Genomic DNA, 16,097 nt, shown 5'->3' with positions numbered 1-16,097 from the left:
CAATGCTATAATGCATGTTTAAATCATACGATAAAAAACTAACCTGATATTATCGAAGAAATCCTAATTTCAGTTGTTAATAGAGCATAAGTCAAGTCATATTTATTTATATAGTGCTTTTTACAATACAGATTGTTTCAAAGCAGCTTTACAGAGATAACAGGAAAATAATGCAACAAAGTTTGTTTCCAGAAGAAAATAGCGTCACAGTCCAGCTTAAGTTCAGTGATGTTTCATTTTTGTTGTTAAAAAGTTATTAATGTAGTTCATATATATATATATATATATATATATATATAGTGATACATATAACAAACAAACACACACTGCAATACAACAGCCATCGGCACTGATGCTCAACAAACCCGTCTCCATACTGGCGTGATGACTCCGATCTTCAACCAGATGGAACTGGATAATATTCTGATTGTATATATATTTGTTGAGCATCAGTGCCGATGGCTGTTGTATTGATGAGGCCTTACAGGGGAGAGTCTAGTTGACAACCTCTGCTGACACTTCAGTGATGCGTTGTGGTCGTGTCTAGGCGCAGGTCCTCCATCTGATCTAGATACAGCCCATTCGGCTGACTACATCATGCATTGTGGTCGTGTCTAGGCGTAGGTCCACCATCTGATCTGGATACGGCCCGGATCCAGCTGATTACAGTAAACCTCGGAATAAGCAGAAAGACTAACATTAGCGTAGATGCCATTCTTCTTATGATGTAACGAGTACATCAGGATTTATGGGAAGTGTTCCCGGTTCCGGCTGACCCAATCTATGCAGCCTAACATTGAATTATAGAAGTTTATAATGTGTTATGTGTATGCTAGGTCAAGAGAGATGTGTTTTTAGTGTAGATTTAAACTGACAGAGTGTGTGGTTTTTATCTTGATTTATTTATTTATTTATTTATTTACTTAAATTTATTGTTATTTAAGTATCTGTATCATTTATTTCAACGTATTCATGAATACTGTGATTCAATGTATCTTAATGACTCTGAAGTACAATGTTTATTAAAAGACAACAAAGAGGATATTTTAAGCAACCACTAACTCTTGTATCTCTCTCATTTACTGCTAAGTTTTGAAACTGCTAACAGTCTGTCCGGGACCTCCGGACCTGTAACAAATGCATTTGTTTTAAAATACCATTGAAGGGTATGGAATGGTATTTTTCTCATCCTTCCCTCATGGGTCAAAATGACCCGAAGCCCTAAAATTATACTTTTCTTTTTTCTTTTTGTCCAGAAAGCTTATTTTATTTCATTTTGATAATATTTTTTTTTACCTTTAAATTACTAGATTTGATCAATAAATAATAAATATAGTAATTGAAGCACATTCCTCACATTCTTTCAACTTAAATTCAAAATAACTCCCAATTTCATTCATAAACCTTTTAATTCAGCTCAAAATATCTTCCATCGGGTGTCTTTGCCGACTCTAGCCACTAGATGGCTTTATACAGGTCTGGAAATGGGGGGGGGGGGGGGGGGGGACGCGGGGGGACGGGCGCCCCGCCCACTTTTAATACGTCGCGCTTCCGCATTTTTTCATCCGACTTCCGCCGGAAGTAAGATGACAAAATGAGCGTAATGGCATCACCAGAGCCTGTCTACGGAGAGCCTGCCCACTCCCTATTAAGTCCTATTGTACTGAATTTTGGTTGTAGTTCCACCAGAGTTCCACTGGGGGCGATCGCCCATGAGTGCAAAATGAATGGGAGTCTATGGGGCTAGACGGCTAAATTTGTCTCTTTCACCCGATTGCCGTTGAGAAATCTCAGATTTGATTGTAGGTTTTGCAAGTTCAACATGGGTTATAGGTCGAAAGTTGAATGAACGAGTACTTATGTCCTTTCGATTTCTTACAGGTTGAGTTGTTGTTGCCCATAACACGCTAGCATTCTGCTAATGAACACTGATTGGTCAGTGAAGGACTGATTACAAAACAAACAAAACAAAAACTCGTCTAGCACGTGTATTTACCTGTGTCAGCTGTGTTGTCGATGCCTCGAGAGAAAAGAAATTGCAGAGCGCGAAAGCACCAAAGTGACTGAAGGATTGCCGTAAAGCAGTATCTCTGGTCGTACGATGTGTATGACGTCATTGACACTTTAAAAGACTTTTTAAAGCAAATAAGTGACTCTAAAACCCAGCAATGTGTAATTTCTTTGCATCTCCTTTCGAATACAACATTCAAATTACTAAACAAAAAATTATATCCTGAGAAAAGTGGATTTTGATGGCTATAGCGCCATCAGCGGAAAACCTCCATTCATTCTGCACTCGTCCTGTGAGCGCCCTCATATGGAATCAGAGTGGAACTGCAACCAGTTCAGAAGCCGGAAGTGTACTGAGAGTCAAACTTCTCGCCTTATTAGACATTCTCTGGCGTCACCCTTGTTGTCATGGAAAATAAGGTGAATAGGCTATATATATATATATTTTTTTATTATAATTTTTTTTGTGGACATTGTAACGGTTACTATATTTTATCTACAATATAATAGCTACGTAAACGTAGCACAATATATGATAATAAAAACTTAGAGGGATATTGATATTTATCAATGGCATTCTGTAAAATTGGCTGCGCTATGTCGTCTTTTGTTATTGGCCAATGCCTGCAGACTGCAGCCAATGGAAATGCTTCTCTATCAGTGCGCGTCTTTCTTACTACTAACAGAACTTCAAAACCGACCGCTTGAGGTAAATAAATAATCTTACCTTAAAGTCCCCATGAACCGGAAGTTGCAAACGACTTTTCTCCAGTGTTGTGACGTATTTCCCAGTGAAACGGAATATTGAACAGAGGGCAGGGTTTTACTCTAGCGCTCCTCCTCTCCATCTCTGCTCATAGCAGACTATGGTTTGAGGGGAGTGGTTAAGCGTTTTTCAACCCAAGCCGTCAAGCCTATGTCATCAGAGAGGGACCGCCATTCCAGACCGGAAGTAACTTTTCAGACTTTGATTAAAGATTACCACGGCAAACAATTTTTTTCTGTGTATTAACTTGCACGGATTAATTGTTCACCACAAGACTAGTAATATGCACTAACAAAGTAAATCCAAGGTAAACTGCACAGCACATTGAGCAAAAACAGTCTTCCAAACTCGAGGAAAAACAGGAATACGGTACTTGTTTTTGAGGTAATGAGTCCGTTAACAGCACGTGGTTCATTTGCATGTCAATCGTTCTTGCGCGCGTGGACGTGGTCACATTAGAGTTAATTAGCTCGGACTGGAGAAACTGTACATGTCGTTGCTTTCATACGGATTACTTAAACAGAGAATATTTGTTTTTTATATGGTCTACATCATTTAAAAATGGAGACTTCAAGCTTTGTAAAGACACATGTTTCATGCCACAGTGACAAGCATTCGCGGAGTTACAGATCATTTTCTGTCGCATTTCAGAATGAACTTCACTTTGAGAGAGACGGGACAACGCATCATGTTTATTTATATTTTATTTTAGGAAAAACACAACGTTTTGTTTTTATTATTTGCAATAGCCGACCCCAGGGGGTTAAATGAAACATAAATAATTTATATAATTTAATTATTATAGATTATAAAGGTTTTTAAACATCTGAAAGGTCATCTAAAGCCAGATGACCTCTATTTTTTATTAGATTTTTTTTTAATCCGCCCAGGGAATTTTGCCCATTTCCACCACTTATATGGAGAAAATTAGCTGTTTCCACTGGTTCCTAAAGTCAGTTCACTTCAGTATGCATTCAGATACATGTAACGTTACACATTATAAAATAATTTTTGGTAAAGTTTTAGCATTTTTGGTTTGAATTGTGAGCATTTGAGCACAAAACTCCTCGAATCCATTCTTTTTTTCTTTTTGGTGTGTGTGTGTATTCGTGGTTCAAGTGCGACAGAAGTCCTGGGGTCTTGGACCAAAAAATGTTCCAAGTCAAAATGACCCGAGCGGGGTTAAAAAAAAAGAAAAGAAATTACTACTTTTATTCAACAAGGATGCGTTAAATAAAAAAAATTAAAATAAAAAATAAAAAAAGACATTTATAATGTTACAAAAGATTTGTATTTCAGGAAAATGTTGTTCTCTAAAATTTCTGTTCAACTGTAAATCTATCATCAAAATATAACAATATCAAAAATGTAAGAACAATAATACCAGGATTTATTTTAAAATATATTAGTCCATTAATACATTACAGGTTTATTTTGGTTGTTACAGGCAGTGATGAACAATAAAGAATAACTAATAAAAGCCCCAGTTTCAAAACATAGCAATGTACAAAGGAAGAGCACAACAACCTGAAACCAATGCATCCTAACATTGCACGAAGTGAATTCCTGTCATTCATTTATGGACTACATGCATACTAATGAAAGTATTATAAGCTTCTACGAAAAGATCATATACTGCAGCACTGAAACTATAATAATAGTCCAGGCGTTTTAGGAAAAAAGGGTGAACAAATTGCAACAGAATCAAACTCAACTGATTTTGTATCCTCCATATGTCCTGAGTAAGGAAAAAAAAAAAAGCCCAGAAGAATTCCATTAGGGAAAAGTTCAGAAAAAGACCCAAATATATCCTATTCATACGCCTATTCATTATTTTTCTCACATGAATAGGGTAAAAAATTTAACCTTTAGATATCACCATGAAAATTACTGAGTTGATTACTTATATCAAGACAAACAAAAAATGTATTACAAGTTTTTTTTAATTGTTTGTTAACATGGACAAACGGTGCATAATCTAATTACAGATGTGCTAATTTGCATAAATACCACAACAGATCTAAACATTGGGTACAGCCAGGAGAAAATGTCTTGTTGAATCTTGTTGACATATAACAGTAAAAGACTAAATGTTAAGGTCTGAATGGAACCCATTTAGGCTACCCATGCGCATAAATACATAGAGGCAGGAAGAAGTACTTTAAAACAGCCTTTATTAATTATTATTGCAGAGATGGGGTTTGGGGCTGGGTCCGTGGGACTGTTTCTGGGGGATGAGTCTCAGGGAAGAACAGGAGACAAGGGTGAGTAGAATGCAGAAGACAAACTGCGTTTAACTGCGTTAAAAACGCTGTACCCAATGTTTAGATCTGTTGTGGTATTTATGCAAATTGGCACATCTGTAATTAGATTATGCACCGTTTGTCCATGTTAACAAACTTGGATACAAAATCAGTTGAGTTTGATTCTGTTGCAATTTGTTCATAGTTGACCCCCATTTTGGCTTAAAACGCCTGGACTATAAGGTCATTCCTGGGATTCGGTAATATTTCAGTCCCCCAGACTTTTTAAAGTGGTGGTTCACCAAAATGAAATATTTAAAGCTTTTCACAATCCTTTGTTATGTCCATTATAATGAATAAAAAAAAGAAAAAAATTGCATTTATAAATTTTTATCATAAAATAATGTCTTATTTCTAGGGCATTTTGTCATGTCCCTGAGGCACTTTACTGAATTTGTACTTATATTTAAATATTTAACTAAATGTGCAGTGTCAAAAAAGTAATTATTTGTGTTACTTTCTTGTGAACAATTTATTTAAAAAAAAAATGCAAGAGAGTTTATAAAAACAGATTATAAAGTCATGTCCCTCAGTTTGAACTCAACCTCATCACGCCAACTATTCTCCGCCTATAATAATTTAGACTCCACCCATATGTGACATAATTTACCAGAAATGACATCATTCAGGTCTTTTTAACAGTGTTGCAGAAGATGGTAAGTAGTATATTTTATTAATATTTGTTATGCCTATTATAGTCAAGGAGGGTACTGTCAAGCTTAACAGCTCAACCCCATCACATAAAAATTAAGATGAAAAAGTATTATTTTTCAAAATTTTATTTTAATCCATATGTATATACATTATACTTATTTCAATGCTGCCATATATGGTCTACTTTCCTATACTACAAGAGGAGCAGTGGCCATTTTGTGCAAAAAAAAAAAACCTCAACCCCATCACACATCTGTATATTTCTTAAATGGGGTTGAGTTTTTCACTTCATTTATGAATAATTTTTTTTCAAAAAAAACAACAACCAAATATATAAGAAATGGCAGCACATTAGCAGCAGAAAGACTGTGCTGTGCAAGCAGATATGTTGATCCAGAAAGGAGGGCAAAATATAAGAAAGAGAAAAAAAAAGTCTTCAACCCCGTGACACTATTCTCAACATTGTCACATTAATATTTTTGGAAAAAATAGGGAAGACAATTACAAATTAAAGCATTTATTGCTGATAGGTCCGTGTACGTTTTGATAATTTCATTTCCTGTTTGGAATGGAATAACGAGAAATGAAAAGACAGCTCGTTTTATTCTTTTTTTTTCTAAACATGAAATGAGATTTTAGTTCGATTTCTCATTTTTCTTTTGTGGTTTACAAATCGGTTTATGGGTTCGACATTTAATTCGCACATGTGGGCGGCGCTGAAACGCTCCTTTAATCTGACTGGTCAAACCGCTCCGCATTCAGTACGGCCTTTTAATTCTGTCAGGCAGAATAAGAGTCAGTACGAGTGCAGCACTTTAATAAAATAATGTCTGAAACCACCACTCACTGTTAACTACGCATAATATTTGAAGCAGAAATATGTTGCTGGTCACATAATTCGTGCTGCTGTGACTTGCTGTTAGCGAACCTTTTAATGTGAGCTAAATGCTGACAGATTATTTTAGCATTGTATGATGCATGGGCGTCGGAAGAAAAAACAAAGTGGGTGGGTCCTCCCCCAGAAAAATGTTACTGGAGTAAATACCATTTCATGTATTCTGGTGCCTTTTAATTAAACTAAACTCCACTTCACGTCGGGCGGTTCTTTGCCTCCACGTTGTGCATTAAATGCACAGCTCTCCGTGGATTATCCGCTAATACCATGGTCATTTGCCAGCAATGACAACTTAAAGCTGTTATTGATTTTTGCAACGCAATATTTGACTGGAAGGGTTCAACGGGTGGTTACTTTCGTCAGTTGCGGCTCGTTGAGAAATATAATGTAGCGATTCAGCGGAAATGGAGTTTAATTTATTAGGGAATTCCTCAAGTGGAATGGATTTGACTGACGGCGCTCTGAAAAGTGAACAGACAAATGCGCTGAATTAGAGATGGTAAAAGTGAGTGGGTATAATATCACTGGTCTTAAAAAGTGGGTGGGTCTTGTCCCACCCATATACAATGGTTCCGACGCCCATGGTATGATGTAGGCCTATGTCCCATTGATAAATACAGTGCAAATAGTTCCATCTCTTTGGATAAAAGTGAAGTGGAAATAAAAATCAATAATAGGCTGAACTGTACCATGATAATATGTCCGTAACATTCACTCGCGTCTTTTATTTAGATCAATGTGTGTGACACATGTATAAATAATTGTGAAAACTGAATATAAATAAAGTTTACATTTATGAATGTAAGCGTGTAGCCTATAAGTTAACATGAAAAGAAAGAGACAGAAAAGAGAGAAGCTAACATCATTGAATGTAACATAATACTGACAAAAATTAGCAGGGTTTGGGATAGGCCTTAATTAAAATCCCTTTGGTTGAAGATCACGGCATGCCTTAAAATTGTATTAGTTTTATTATAAAACTAATACAGTTTTACTAAATTGGTTTAGTTTTCTTTATTGGCTTGAGAAAGCCAGCATATATTTAAACATTTTATTTATTTATTTTACATTCTTTGGAATTATTGCAATTAGGTAGCCTGGAAATCCAGACCTAAATCTAAAAGATTAATGGTCTGGCGTCGACTAATGAAGCTCGGCCAGCTCGAGGGGCGGCACCAAGTATGCATTTGAAAATCTCACTGCACGTAATATAACACTACGACCAATCACAACAATAAACCCCATACGCTTAGCTACCAGCGGAGCTAACTGGTAGATTACACTCTTACCGTATCCGGTCGGCAAAACAGCAAAAACGTCCTTCTTGCAAAGGAACGATTCGAGCGCCGTCTTCTGTTCCTGTTTTAGATAAAAAGCCAAGTCTAACTCGTTCATTGTAGCGGCCAAAGCCGTTTCAAACAACTGGTATTCATCCATAGAAATCTTGCAATGTTTATTAATGACTTCGGAAAAAATCCATCAGAATGCGCCGGCGCGTTAGTCGGCCAGAGGGTTAAAGAAAGCGTCGAAGCCTATTTATTTATATTTATGTTTAAATACTAGCCTATAATATTCATTTTAAATTTCATCTATGTTGATTATAAAAAGTGAACAGCATGAGTAAAACTCAAAACTCAAAACTCAAAACTTAAAAGCAATATGTCGGGAGACATGGAGTGGGTCAGACATGATTTTGGCCACTTCATTAAGTTTTGTTTTGTACAAAACCTTCCTTTAAAGTGAACTTCATTTTGTAAAAAAATATATCTTAATTTTAATCAATGTGTTATCACCCAATGAGCAGCGTGCAGATCCTCCTTTATCTCATGACTCAGGCAATCGAAACAATTCACACAATGTTTTAGGCTATCTATTTTGAACTAGTAAATCTTCACCTAGTAAATCTTTAAATATAGAAGCTCATGACAAATAAAAGTTCCAGATGGACAAACATTAAATGCATAAACCAGTGTGTATAACAATATATTAAAATAAACTACAGTGGCAAACTTTAAGAGTATTGGGTTCAAAAGGCCTGAATGGAAAGTTTTAAGTAGGCCTAGTTGTACAGCTTGAAGTGTAAAGCTTGTTCTCATACACAGACATGGACTATTTATGAATGAAATTCATGCATTTATTTGTCATTAAAACTGATGCAAAAAGAGAAAAAGAGTAGACTGAAAATAGTTCTTATCCTGTCACCCGCTCTAGTGGACAGTTTAAGTATTACGGCCTTCTTTGCTCAGATAACGCAAGTCAATTGGATTTTTTGGGAAAGTAATTTTAACAACATCAGCATTGCGTGACTACATTTAATGCCCTTTGAATATTTGTCCTTGTTTTCGCATGGGCCCGGGTGCAGTCTCTTTTTTTCTGTAGCCACTCCGAAGTCCGAAGTCTTTTGCATTTTACACTGGTGATTGTCGTTTAAACCTTTCTGGATCCGCCATCAAATTGATAAGTTTAATTATATCAAGTGCTGTGAGAAAAGGCTATAAATCTCAACCTCCAACATCCTCACCTGCAATATAGCCTATACTAGCCGAGACTCCTTCTTTATGTGTACAGATGTGATGTAATGACGCAAAGACATGCTCAAATTTCCTGCGGAATTCCACTAGTACAACTGGTATTAAAAACATTATTACAAGCTTACCGTTTTGAATCGAGCTAAGGCAGATAGTTTTGAACACTGGCTATGTACTTGCTCAAAAAATAATTTTTGGATAATTTTTAACCCAAGAAAGTTACAGCTTTAAATATATGCTGGCTTTCTCAAGCCAACATATTATGCCTCAGAGAAATATCAACCAATTAATATATGTAATTACATTTTATTAGTTTTATAATAAAACTAATAAAATTAAGGCATACCATGCTCTTCAACCAAAGGGATTTTAATTATCCCAAACCCTACTAATTTTTGTCAGTATTAAGGTATACGTTCACTGATTCTAGCTTCTCTCTTTTCAGTCTCTTTCTTTTCATGTGAACTGAGTAGAATGCACATGCTTACATTCATAAATTTAAACTTTAATTCTATTCAATTTTCATAATTATGTGTCACACACACGACACACCAACATGCCTTTTGATCTAAATAAAAGACAAGAGAGGTAAATGTTACGAACATATTATCATCGTACAGTTCAGCCTAATTTTTATTTTTATTTTCACTTCCCTCTCATCTAAAGAGATGGAACTATTTGCACTGTATTTATCAATATACAGGCCTACATCATACAATGCTAAAATAATCTGTCAGCATTTAGCTCACATTAAAGGGGTCGCTTGCAAGTCACAGCAGCACGAATTATGTGACCAGCAGCATATTATGCGTAGTTAACAGTGAGTGGTGGTTTCAGACATTATTTTATTAAAGTGCTGCACTCGTACTGACTCTTATTCTGCCTGACAGAATTAAAAGGCCGTACTGAAGGCTGAGCGGTTTGACCAGTCAGATTAAAGGAGCGTTTCAGCGCCGCCCACATGTGCGAATGAAATGTCGAACCCATAAACCGATTTGTAAACCACAAAAGAAAAATGAGAAATCGAACTAAAATCTCATTTCATGTAAAAAAAACAAAAACAAAAAAACGAATAAAACATCATTCCAAACAGGAAATGAAATAAAGAGACCACAGACACACAATTTGTTTATTTTTAACTTAAGTACAAATTTGAAAATTATCATAAATGTTACATTTGTAGTTGTAAAATTGTAACGAGGGACACATGAGCAGTAGATAGATGTTTGTTTCATAGCCAATTTTGTGTAAAATCATTTTTTAACCAATTCCATTTTGTCCGTTATGGGGTTGAGAATAAAATGTGTTTAAATCAGAAAAAAATTAATGAAAACAATAAAAGGTATTTAATGCCTAAGGTTTTATATATACCTAATGATGTAGGGTATTTAGAAAATGAATTATATGTAGCTTAAAAAAACAAAAATGCAAGTTGAAATATGACTGAATCCCAGGAATGGCCCAGTTACCTTTATGATAATAATCGTGCTAAGACCGAGACACATTTAGCGTGAACTAAACTCTCGAGTCGAAATCTTAAATGTCTAGAAATTCGTGAATATTCAAGTATGCTCCGCCCACGGAAAACGAAAATCTCGTCACACCGGAACTCGTTCGTCAGCCAATCAGGGAGCACGATACAAGCATGTGACTGATAACAGTCATGTAATATGGAAGCTGGAAGGCGAGTGTGACTTTCGAGGGCGAGCAATGTTGCTGGTTTTATTTGTAAGACATTACGTTTGTTTATATGTTGTTATGGTATTAATGGAGAAGTAAAAAGTGTTCTCCATGCTTAGATCAGCTTAGGTTTTCTGTCATTGGTATGTCCTCTGTAGGTTTTAGCAAGTAAAGAATTGCATGTACTTCTAGTCATTTTTTTTTAAGAGTAACGTTAGTGCAAAGGGAAAGTCAGAGTGTAGTTTCAGCAAAGTGCAGAAGCACAGTTATTGTATGTTATTTCTTAATGTCTTTATGAATTGTGCCTTATAAGACTAGAATAACACTTAAGGAAGTGTTTTGGATTTAAAAAAAAAAAATTAAACCTGGAAGAAGTTTCCAGTAGATGTCAAATTTCGCATTTATTTATTTATTAAGTTTATAAACTTAAACCCCCCCCCCCCCCCCCCCCCCCGCTTGATCGAAATCATTAGCACAGTTTTTTCGTAATCATTAATTGAAATCGACTGCATTGGGCTAAAAGATCAATGCATTTTGGGCAGGGTCATTTACTGAGTTAGTTTGAGTTTCAGCTGTGTAGAGATTAGATTCGCTTGAGTCATTTGAGGTTTCCAGTCAAAATGCTGCTGTCTGTAGTCGTGCACACATATTCGTTGCGGTACTGGCTCCCAGCGGCGGTGATGCTGGGCACCGCTCCGGCGTACCTGCTATCCTGGAGCATCTGGCGGCTTCTGGCCACTGTGCTGCCCGCCAGACTCTATCACACTGTGGATGACCGTGCATATTCATTGTATCAGAGTATGGTCCTGTTCTTCTTTGAAAATTACACGGGCGTTGAGGTTAGTGTAACTTTTTGTATTTACTGTGTATATCTGCATTCAGTTCGTTCTTTACATGTAACTTATGTTGTTTTTAGATTCAGAAGTGATAGGCCCCTGTGTTACATGCGTATTAAAGGGTATATAAATGTATGTATGTGTATGTAGCCTATATCTCACAATAGTAAATACACCCCTCACATTTCAGCTACCATTTTAGTATATTCTCAAGGGACAATACTATAGGCTAGATATTAAACTTGGATATATTTTAGAGTAGTCAATGTGCTGTTTGTATAGCAGTATAGATTTACTGTCCTCTGAAAATAACTCAACATACAGCCATTATTGTTAAAATAGTTGGCAACAAAAGTGAGTACACACTAAGTGTAGACATGTCAAAACTGTGACATGTCCAAAGTGTCAATATTTTGTGTGAGCACCATTGTTATCTAGCATTGCCTTAATCATCCTGGGCATGGAGTTCACCAGAGCTGCACAGGTTGTTGCTGGGATCCGCTTCCACTCCATAATAACATCACGGAGCTGCTGGATGTTAGACACATGGCGGTTCTCTATCTTCCGCTTGAGGACGCCCCAATAGGAGACATACTTGGCTACTCCATCACCTTCACCTTCAGCTTCCTCAGCAAGGCAGTTTTTATCTTGGCGGTGTGTTTGGGGTCGTTTGGGGTCGTTAAACTGGGTTCTGCCCAGTTTCTGAAGGGAGGGCATCATGTTTTGCTTCAGAATGTCACAGTACATGTTGGAATCCACGACTGCCATGCAAACCGACTTGTTGCAGTGTGCGGCGTATGGTCTGAGCACTGACAAGCTGACCTTCCGCAGCCTCTAAAGCAATGCTGGCAGCACTCATGCGTCTGTTTTTTGAAGCCAGCTTCTGCACCTGACTCACAGCACGAGGGCTCAACTTCTTTGATTGACCCTTGTGAGGCCTGTTCCAAGTGGAACCCGTCTTGGAAAACCTCTGTATGATGCTGGCCTGTACTGTAACTCAGTTTCAGGGTGTTACCAATCATCTTATATGAGGTCATCTTTGTGGAGAGCAACAATTCTAATTCTCAGATCCTTAGAGAGTTCTTAGCCATGAGATGCCATGTTGAACATCCAGTGGTCAGTATGAGAGAATTTTACTCAAAGCAGCAAATTCGAACTGCTCTAGTTGTCAAGATACACAAATTTGTATGGTCCATTCAAGCAGACAAAAACATGAAAATGATGAATAGGACATGTGGCTTTGCATGGTTAAACGACGAATAGCTATTATCACTTAGGGTGTACTCACTTTTGTTGCCAGCTATTTTAACAATAATGGCTGTATGTTGAGTTATTTTCAAAGGACAGTAAATCTATACTGCTATACAAGAAGCACATTGACTACTCTAAAATATATCCAAGTTTCATTTCTATAATATTGTCCCTTGAGAAGATATACTAAAATTGTTGCTGAAATGTGAGGGGTTTACTCACTTTTGTGAGATACTGTGTGTGTGTGTGTGTGTGTGTGTGTGTGTGTGTGTGTGTGTGTGTGTGTGTGTGTGTGTGTATATATGTATGTATGTATGTGTGTATATATGCATGTATGTGTGTATCTATATTTGTGTGTGTTTGTATATATATTTATATTTATAAATATATATTAGTGCTGGCCTGGGCAACGATTAATCCCATCCAAAATAAAAAATGTACATGATATACTGTGTATAATTATTTTGTATGTAAATACACACATATGCATGTATATATTTAAGAAATATTTGCATGTGTATATACTATATATATTTATACATAATTTATATATAAATATTTTATTTATTAATAAAAAAAAATCTTAAATGTATACATGTATGCGTGTGTATTTATATGTACAAAATAATTATACACAGTACACACACTTAAAACAAACTTTTATTTTGGGTGCCATTAATCTTGATTTTTATGTATATATATATATATATGTATATATGTATGTGTACATGTGTATATATACAGTGGGGAGAACAAGTATTTGATACACTGCCGATTTTGCAGGTTTTCCCACTTACAAAGCATGTAGAAGTCTGTCATTTTTATCATAGGTAGGTACCCTTCAACTATGAGTGACAGACTCTAAAACAAAAATCCAGAAAATCACATTGTATTATTTTTAAGTAATTAATTTGCATTTTATTGCATGACATAAGTATTTGATACATCAGAAAAGCAGAACTTAATATTTGGTACTACAGAAACCTTTGTTTGCAATTACAGAGATCATACGTTTCCTGTAGTTCTTGACCAGGTTTGCGCACAATGCAGCAGGGATTTTGGCCCACTCCTCGATACAGAACTTCTCCAGATCCTTCAGGTTTCGGGGCTGTCGCTCGGCAATACGGACTTTCAGCTCCCTCCAAAGATTTTCTATTGGGTTCTGGTCTGGAGACTGGCTAGGCCACTCCAGGACCTTGAGATGCTTCTTACGGAGCCACACCTTAGTTGCCCTGGCTGTGTGTTTCGGGTCGTTGTCATGCTGGAAGACCCAGCCACGACCCATCTTCAATGCTCTTACTGAGGGAAGGAGGTTGTTGGCCAAGATCTCGCGATACATGGCCCCATCCATCCTCCCCTCAATACGGTGCAGTCGTCCTGTCCCCTTTGCAGAAAAGCATCCCCAAAGAATGATGTTTCCACCTCCATGCTTCACGGTTGGGATGGTGTTCTTGGGGTTGTACTCATCCTTCTTCTTCCTCCAAACACGGTGAGTGGAGTTTAGACCAAAAAGCTCTATTTTTGTCTCATCAGACCACATGACCTTCTCCCATTCCTCCTCTGGATCATCCAGATGGTCATTGGCAAACTTCAGACGGGCCTGGATATGCGCTGGTTTGAGCAGGGGGACCTTGCGTGCACTGCAGGATTTTAATCCATGACGGCGTAGTGTGTTACCAATGGTTTTCTTTGAGACTGTGGTCCCAGCTCTCTTCAGGTCATTGACCAGGTCCTGCCGTGTAGTTCTGGGCTGATCCCTCACCTTCCTCATGATCATTGATGCCCCACGAGGTACGATCTTGCATGGTGCCCCAGACCGAGGGAGATTGACCGTCATCTTGAACTTATTCCATTTTCTAATAATTGCACCAACAGTTGTTGCCTTCTCACCAAGCTGCTTGCCTATTGTCCTGTAGCCCATCCCAGCCTTGTGCAGGTCTACAATTTTATCCCTGATGTCCTTACACAGCTCTCTGGTCTTGGTCATTGTGGAGAGGTTGGAGTCTGTTTGATTGAGTGCGTGTGGACAGGTGTCTTTTATACAGGTAACGAGTTCAAACAGGTGCAGTTAAAGGGTTCACCCAAAAATGAAAATTCTGTCAATAATTACTCACCCTCATGTTGTTCCAACCCCGTAAGACCTTCGTTCATCTTCGGAAAACAAATTAAGATATTTTTGATTAAATCTGAGAGCTGTCTCACTCCTCCATAGGCTTCTAAAGACGTTATAACTTGCTGGCCCAGAAAATGCATTAAAGACATCGTTAATATAGTCCAAGTGACTACAGTGGCTCAATCTTAAGTTTATAAAGCGACGAGAATACTTTTTGTGCGCAAAAACAAAACAAAAATAACGACTTTATTCCACTATTCATTTCCTTCTCTCTGGGCCTCGAGTTTTTTCACGTAGAATAACTGCGTAGCGCGTCTGTGTTATACATCACACGTAGGCTCACTATTGGCCGACGCTGGTCATGAGTGTGATGCGTGTGATGCACAACACAGAAGCGCTACGCTATTACACTACGTGAACTAACTCGAGGCCCAGAGAGAAGGAAATGAATAGTGGAATAAAGTCGTTATTTTAGGGGGGTTTTGCGCACAAAAAGTATTCTCGTCGCTTTATAAACTTAAGATTGAGCCACTGTAGTAGGGGTGGGCGATATGGTAAAAATATCATATCACGATTTTTTTCAGGAAAATCACGATTAACGATTTTATCACGATTATTTTTTTATGTTGGTTTTACTATTTTGTGACTGAGCATTACAGCCAAACTAATGTCCATATTTTAAAAAACAAAGCCTTAGGTAACAAAATATAAAATAAAAAAGAATGGCAGACGGGCGAAGATAAAAAAATATTTGTCATTATTTTCTTTGTTATTAAATATTAAGATCAAAGATACACATTACACACACAACTTAATATACAAATTAAATAAACAGTGCTTTGTTTTCAGCTACAGGTGTATTTAACAGTAGCATTGATGAAAGTAATTAAATGAACAAATATGAAAATAAAACAAAACATAAACTTCACTGTATAAATTATAAATGCTACTTAAAGCTACTATTAAAGTTATCAGTCAAGAGCAGTGAGTGATTTTCTCTTTGCATTTTGTTGTTTTAACAATAAAGGGATAGTTCTCCTAAAAATTCAAATTGTCATAAT

General features: G+C 36.9%; 1 protein-coding gene across 1 annotated transcript in view; it reads left to right on the top strand.

Moving 5' to 3' along the window:
• The first annotated feature begins 10,803 nt into the window (after nt 1–10,803).
• Nucleotides 10,804–16,097, top strand: part of agpat5 (1-acylglycerol-3-phosphate O-acyltransferase 5 (lysophosphatidic acid acyltransferase, epsilon)) — a 93,054-nt gene continuing 87,760 nt past the window's right edge. The window contains exon 1 of the mRNA XM_082154527.1: nt 10,804–11,675. Within this exon, the coding sequence (XP_082010653.1) occupies nt 11,457–11,675 (219 nt within the window). The 5' untranslated portion in view covers nt 10,804–11,456. The remainder of the gene's footprint in view (nt 11,676–16,097) is intronic.

The sequence above is a fragment of the Leuciscus leuciscus genome (assembly GCF_965113295.1).
Source record: "Leuciscus leuciscus genome assembly, chromosome: 22".
In the NCBI taxonomy this organism is placed as follows: domain Eukaryota; kingdom Metazoa; phylum Chordata; class Actinopteri; order Cypriniformes; family Leuciscidae; genus Leuciscus; species Leuciscus leuciscus.
This window is presented reverse-complemented; position numbering and strand designations above follow the sequence as displayed.